The sequence below is a fragment of the Macrobrachium rosenbergii genome, chromosome 16 (genome assembly GCF_040412425.1).
Source record: "Macrobrachium rosenbergii isolate ZJJX-2024 chromosome 16, ASM4041242v1, whole genome shotgun sequence".
Lineage (NCBI taxonomy): Eukaryota > Metazoa > Arthropoda > Malacostraca > Decapoda > Palaemonidae > Macrobrachium > Macrobrachium rosenbergii.
This window is the reverse complement of record NC_089756.1, coordinates 39,043,762-39,051,261: the sequence shown is the minus strand read 5'-3', so window position 1 is coordinate 39,051,261 and position 7,500 is coordinate 39,043,762. Positions and strand designations below refer to the sequence as shown.

At 35.1% G+C, this 7,500-nt stretch overlaps 1 protein-coding gene across 3 annotated transcripts in view; it reads right to left on the bottom strand.

Annotated features, from left to right (window-relative positions):
• The window catches only part of LOC136847339 (villin-1-like), a 77,289-nt gene that overhangs the window by 11,148 nt on the left and 58,641 nt on the right, over nt 1-7,500 (bottom strand). For all 3 annotated transcript variants that reach the window (XM_067118920.1, XM_067118922.1, XM_067118923.1), the window contains exons 6-10: nt 7,316-7,429; nt 5,748-5,915; nt 1,611-1,724; nt 1,039-1,169; nt 353-462 (exon numbers count right to left, since the gene is read on the bottom strand). In XM_067118920.1, the coding sequence (XP_066975021.1) occupies nt 353-462; nt 1,039-1,169; nt 1,611-1,724; nt 5,748-5,915; nt 7,316-7,429 (637 nt within the window). The remainder of the gene's footprint in view (nt 1-352; nt 463-1,038; nt 1,170-1,610; nt 1,725-5,747; nt 5,916-7,315; nt 7,430-7,500) is intronic.

Here is a 7,500-nt window from a genome sequence, read left to right as displayed (position 1 = left end):
ATATATATCTTGACAAAATATAAGGAAAGTATCCTAAAATGACTTTGAGTAATTAAATTAGCTATTTATTTATTTATGCTTTTGTAGAAAATTGATTAAATTTGTATTGCTACCTTAACCTAGTTAACCAAATCATTATTTTAAAAATGAAAATATTAATTTCTTGAAGAAAAATTTAAACAACCACAGAGGTAATTCCTTAGTGTTGGTATTTCACAGTCCAGAGATCCACAACAGTCACCTACCACCTTCCACACCTCATCAATTGACTGAACGCCACGGGGTAAGGTCCCGGGCCGGCATAAGACACCTTTATCTATACCAAGGATAGAATGACTCCCGAGGTACTCACTGGAAGTCTGGCGTCCGAATCCTATGCTGGCGTCCTTGTCCTTCCAATCCTTGAACAGACTCTTGAATTCTGGAGGTTCGCCGTTGTCAACTATCCTGGAGACTTGGGTGCTGTCGAGAGAAAATTAAGGTAGTGTTATTACTTCTCTCTCTCTCTCTCTCTCTCTCTCTCTCTCTCTCTCTCTCTCTCTCTCTCTCTGTCTATCCCATCTAACTATCTATCTCTCTCTTCTGTGTCCTCTTCCTCTCTCTTTCTTTCTTTCTCTCTCTCTCTCTCTCTCTCTCTCTTTTTTCTTTCTGTTTCTTTCTTTCTTTCTCTCTCTCTCTTTTTTTCTTTCTGTGGCTGTAACCACCTCTCTCTCTCTCTCTCTCTCTTTGTGTTCTCTCTCCTCTCTCTCTCTCTCTCTCTCTCTCTCTCTTTCATGAGTTCCCATGAGTTCTCTCTCTCTCTCTCTCTCTCTCTCTCTCTCTCTCTCTCTCTCTCTCTCTCTGTGTGTGTGTGTGTGTGTGTTCCCAACCCCTCTCTCTCTTTCTCTCTGCACCCCTTCTCTGTCTCTGTCTCTCTCTTTCTCTGTCTGTCTGTCTGTCTGTCTCTCTCTCTTTCTCTGTCTGTCTGTCTGTCTGTCTGTCTCTCTCTCTCTCTCTCTCTCTCTCTCTCTCTCTCTCTCTCTCCTAAGAGTATCTGACCTGGCAGGGTATCCTTTCTTCGAGACGAAGCCCTGGGCATTCCTGAGGGCTTCTTCCCTCTCCTTCTTGTTGGCCTTCTTTCCTACCCATACCCAGATGCCACACTGCCCGTTGTCTATGATGAAGGAGTCCTGGGTAATAATAATAATAATAATAATAATAATAATAATAAAATATTAATAAAAATAATAATAATAAAATATTAATAATAATAAAATAATAATAATTATTATTATTTTATTTCAGAGGAAATAATAATAATTATATTAAAAAAAATAATAATTATGATGATGATGATGATTATTATTATATTATTTCTTCCGATACAATAATAATAAAAATAATAATAATCATTATCATCATCATAATATTAATAATAAGCTATTGAAGTTTCCCCACAAAAAATATAAAAAAAGTCAACAGAAAGATCAAACAAAAAACAAAAACAAAAATAAAAAAGAAACAAAATTCGACCCACGAGAATTTAATCTCGGTCGTTTATCAGACGTCAAAAAAGGCTCACCTACACACACACACACGTTAAAATGAACAAGCAAAACAAACACACAAACCTCAGAATGCAGGTCAGACTGGGACAGGGGGCCGTTTTTGACCTCGATGACCTTGAGGGTACCGCTCTCGTCAGAACACTTGTAGAGTTTGATTTCCTCGGAGACTCGCCTGGCCTGCAATGATTTGCATAAATGGAAGTCATAATTTATTCCTTATGGCTTCTTTTGAATTAAGTGTTTAGATGTATAGGTTGAAATGGAAATGGAATATAAAATTTAGGCTGGAATATGAAGTTTAGCTGGGACCTTTGAGGTCATTCAGCTCTGAAACGGAAATGGAAGGTATAAATTGGTTGAATAAACTGCGCAGATATATAGATAGGTCGTAGCGGAAATGGAGGTGGGATGTAAACTTTAGGCTGGAATATGAAGTTTAGTTGGGACCTATGAGGTCATTCAGCTCTGAAACGGAAACTGAAAGTAAAAATAGGGTGAATAAACTGTTTAGATACATAGGTTGAAATGGAGGCGGAATATAAAATTTAGGCTGGAATATAAAATTCAGCTGGGACCTAAGAGGTCACTCAGTAATTTTTACTGAAAGTACTGAATGACCTCTTAGGTCCCAGTTGAATTTTATATTCCAGCCTAAATTTTATGTTCCACCAATTTTTACTGAAAGTACTGAATGACCTCTTAGGTCCCAGTTGAATTTTATATTCCAGCCTAAATTTTATGTACCAATTTTTACTGAAAGTAAAAATTGGTTGAATAATTTGTTTAGATAAATAGGTTGAAATGGAAATAGAATATAAAATTTAGGCTGTAATATAAGATTTAGCTGGGACCTATGAGGTCATTCAGCGCTGAAAGGGAAAATGAAAGTCAAAATTGGTTGAATAAACTGTTCAGATATACATAGGTTGTAGCGGAAATGGAAATGGAATATAATATTTTTAGGACAAAGGCCAATCGCTGGGACCTATGAGGTCATTCTTCTCTGAAAGGGGAAACAGAGTAAAAAGGTATGAAAGGCGTAACAGAGGAAAAACCTTTAGCAGTTGCACTGTGAAACAACTGTCAGGAGAGGCTGGAGAGATAAGATGGAAGAAAGAGAATATTAAACAATTGTTAGGAGAGGTGGAAGGTAAGATGGAAGAAAGAAAATAAGAACGGAGGTACAGTAAAAAAAAAAATGGAAGGGGTTGCAGCTAGGTGTCAGAGGGACGCCGCAAAGAACCTTTAGTAATGCCTGACGGCACCAGATTGGCTGACCACAGCAATAGTGTGCAGTAAATGTGCCAATCTTTTTTTTTTACTATTTAATTGTATTAGGAAGAAAAAAGGAATTAATGTCATAATTACATTTTATAAAATTCTGTACTAAAATTATTGGCAAAAACTCAAAATTGTTATTATTTAAAAAATTAATAAAAAGTTAAAATTGCTCGTACTAAAATACTGATAAAAATCAGAAATTTTTATAATATAAATATTTACAAAAGTATAACTTGTTATATTAAAAATATTGATAAAACTTAAGATTGCTACAATGAAAACGCACATAAAAAGTAAAAATTATTTACACTAAAAATACTGATGATAAGTTAAATTGTTTTTTTAAATAATGATAAAAAGTAAAAATTGTTAATATTCAAAATATCGATAAAAAGTTAATATTGTTCTACAGAGTTTGTGAAATACCGTAGGGCGAAGCCAACGCTATATTTACAATTTATTATATTTAACATTGGATACTTTAATAAAAAGCTAAAACTCCAATACAGTCATATTTAATATTTCAAATAAAAAAAAATATTGTACCGAAAAAAACACCACAACTTTAATATATTTCAAAGTAAAACACAAACACATTCTGGCCATTTTTACCAAGCAGTGTTTTTCACAATGTGTTTACAAAAGCCCAAAAGATTTTGTAAACATTCTGTAAATATTTTTTTTTTTTTTTCAAAAACATTTCCACCACAATTGCAGAGGTTCGTGGGAACACAGTTTGCTAAAAAATAATTCTGTGGTCGTAAAGTGAAGCATCTTAGCTTCAGAGAGAGAGAGAGAGAGAGAGAGAGAGAGAGAGAGAGAGAGAGAGAGAGAGAGAGAGAGAGAGAGAGTTTTTCTTTTAATTTATAAACGATGTAACAATGACAAACACAAATAACAGATAACAATAACGAAAATAACAAATGAAAAAAATAATATCGAAAATAATGATAAAAATAATAAATAGCACACAATATAAATAATAATAAAAGAAATAACAATAACAAATAAATTTAAAGATAACAACGAAAAATAAAAAAATAACAGACAACACATAACATATAACAACAAAGAAAATACAAAAAATAAAAAACAAAAACGAAAATAACAACAAAAACAACGAAAATAACCAACAATAACCAAAAAAATAACGAAAATAACAATAAAAATAACGAAAATAACAACAAAATAACGAAAATAATAAACACCGAAATAACAAACAAATAACAAAAAGACAATATGCATAACGAACAACAACTACGAAAATAACTGAAATAATAACAATAACATAACAAATAAAAAAAAATAAACAAACAATAACAATCCCGCGTCATCTTTAAGCGGTGGTTCGTGTCCACAGAAATCGGATACGAGTCCTTCTCTCTCTCTCTCTCTCTCTCTCTCTCTCTCTCTCTCTCTCTCTCTCTCTCGATCGAGGTCACGTTTTTGGGGTCGAAAGTTGACCTCGATGCCCTTCTCAGGTGACAAGAAGGAGGAGGACGAGGAGGAGGAGGCGGAGGATTTATCCTCTCCTCAATCTTGCCAGGAAAGGATTTAAAATTGATTTGTTGGGTAGGATTGAAAGTCATTGCTTATGGGTCTCAAAATGGAGATTTTTTACAGGTTGACAAAGGTCGATGTTCAGGTCAAAGGTTCTACTATCTATCTTATTAGGGATTTTTTTTTGAGGATTGACAAAGGTCGAGGGCAAGGTCATAGATTCTACTACCTATTTTATTAAAGATTTTTTTAAGGATTGACAAAGGCCGAGGATTCTACTATCTACTTTATTAAACGTTTTTTCAAGGACTGACAGAGGTCGATGTCAAGGTCAAAGATTACATTTTTTTTATTGGGTATTATCGTAAGTCACTCAATATAGATCATAAAATGGTTAACGATAAAGATTAACGACACAGTCAATCATTATTCTAATAAAATTGTTAGAGGGTTACTTTGAAGGTCGAGGTTAAGGTCAAATGTTCTACCGTTTATTTTATTCGGTATGATTATAAGTCATTGCCTACTGGTACCAAAATTATATTTTTGTAAGGATGAACAACAAAGTGAGTAATTTGTCAATGAAATTTTTAGAGGGTTGAATGAGTGGTTCGAAGGTAGAAGTTAAGGTCAAAGATCCTACTAACAGGAAATGGAATTTCAAACGTTAACCCGGAGAGAAACGAAGAGTAGAAGAATACTATTCTAGTTTATTCATTACCATTCTCTTACATAAAAAAAAATTGTTAGAGGGTTGATTTTGTGGTTCGAAGGTCAGCATTAATGTCAAAGATTCTACAGTTTAAAAAAACCTTAGCAAATCTTTAGAAGAAAAGACTCACTACAAAGACTGTTCTTACACGCTTTTACCTCGAAAAAAAAAATTGTTAGAGGGCTGATAGTCGTTTGAAAGCCAAGGTTAAGGTCAAAAGCCCTACTAATAGGAAGTGGAATTTTTAATGGTCACTCTTAGAGAAAGTTATTGTAGAAGAAAAAATAAATAAAATTGAGAGGGTTGATGATGTGGTTCAAAGGTCGAAATTAAGGTCTTTGATCCTACTATTTAAAAAAAACTTTAGCAAACTGTCTTTAAAAACCATTACAAAAAAGGCTATTTTAGTTTATCCTTTACCATTCTTTTACCTAAAAAAACGTTCAGAGGGTTCATAGTGGTTTGTTTAAAGGTCGAGGTTAAGGTCAAAGATCCTACTATTAAAAAATTGAGCAAATTTTCTCCCTAAAAAAAAACACTTATCACAAAGGCTATTATAGTTTATCCATTACCATTCTTTTACCTAAAAAAAAACTGTTAGAGGGTTGATAATGGTTTGTTTAAAGGTCGAGGTTAAGGTCAAAGACCCTACTATTTAAAAAAAATGAGTAAACATCCCCCCTTAAAAAAAAAAAGGCACTACTCACCACAGTCTCGTCCTTGGGGGCCTCGTGAGCGGGGATCGTATTCTTCTTCATTAGGGGGAGGTGTTTCTCGAAGCCGTTCCTCTCGTCGTTCTGCAGGAGGCTCTCCTGCCCGTCCTCGATCACCACGATGGTCGCGCCCCCGTGTTCCTGTTTCAGGGTCGCCGCGAACTAAAAAGGATAGGTCTTATCATTCCGTTGCTCTAAATTAATTTTCATCATTATGTGCGAAGAAACCGCAGCAAAATCTCATAAAAATGTGTAAAAATCTACTGCATTGATTAGCCACCTGCAACGTTAAGAATGAAGCCTACAGAACTGATTACAGATCTCGTTACAGTACTGTAAGTCCACAGAGGCTCCCTCATACTGATCTGTATGATGCTGTGAATTTCTTTGGATTCTCATTCTTTTGTGGACCTGAAAAATTTAAGCAAAATCTAAGAAAAATGTTTGGAAGCCTACTGAATAAATTAACCACCTGTAACGTTAACTATACAGCCAACAGAGCTGACTACACAACACATGACTGTACCTATAGGTCCATCTAGAGCTACCTTGGCTCCATGAATATTCTCCATCTTCCTAATATTTTGTGGCCAAAAAATTTAAGCAAAAGCTAATGAAAATGTTTATAAATACATTGAAGTATTAACCACTGGAAATCCTTAGAAAAAACCTGCAGAACAGAATACAGAGTTAACTACTGTACTGTAGATCCACCCAGAGTTATCCTGGGTCCCTGAATCTTAGCTTTATCATTTTGTGGCCAAAAATGTACGGAAAAGCTAGCAAAAATTCATAAAAATCTACTGAACAAATCAACCACCTGCAAAGTTAACAATACAGCCTACAGGACAGATTACAGAGCTCATTACAGTACTGTAGATCCACCTAGAGTTACCTTGGCCCCTTGTATCTCCTCCATCTTCTCACCCCTTTTGTGGCCAAAAAATTCATGCAAAAGTCGAAAATGTATAAAAATCTACTGAATAAATCAGCCACCTGTAACGCTTAGAGCAGTCTACAGAACAGATTACAGAACTCATTACAGTGCTTTAGATACACCTACAATTATCTTGGCACCCTCTATCTTCCCCATCTCATCATTTTGTGGCCCCAAAAATGTATAAAAATCTACTGAATAAATCAACCAACTGTAACGCTAAGAATACAGCCTACGGAACAGATTACTGAGCTCATTACAGTAGTGTATATCCTTGGCCCCCCTGGATCTTCTCCATGTTCTCACCATTTTGTGGCCCCAAAAATTAAGCAAAAGCTAACAAAATTATTTAAAAATCTACTGAATAATTTAACCACCTGTTACGCTAAGAAAATGCCTGTATAACAGAATACAGCGCTCGTTACTGTAACTGAAAGTCCACCTACAGTACCTTTGCCCCCTAAAACTTCTCCATCTCATAATTTTTTGGCCAAAAATTAAGCAAAAGCTAACAAAAATGTATAAAAATCTCCTGATCAAATACACAGCACGTAGCTCTCAGAATACAGCCTACAGAACAGATTACAGAGCTAACTGCTGTAACTGTGGATCCACCCAGGGTTACCTTGGCTCCCTGAATCTTCTCCATGTTGTTGCTACACCTCCCAGTCCAGACGTAGATGATCGCCTTCGTGTCCAGAACGTAAACATCTCCATCATTCATGAGCTCCCAGGCGATCTGAAAACCCGGGGATCAAGTCTAACTGGTATGATTTCTTTTATATTTTTACCTTTTTTCTTTATTTTGTT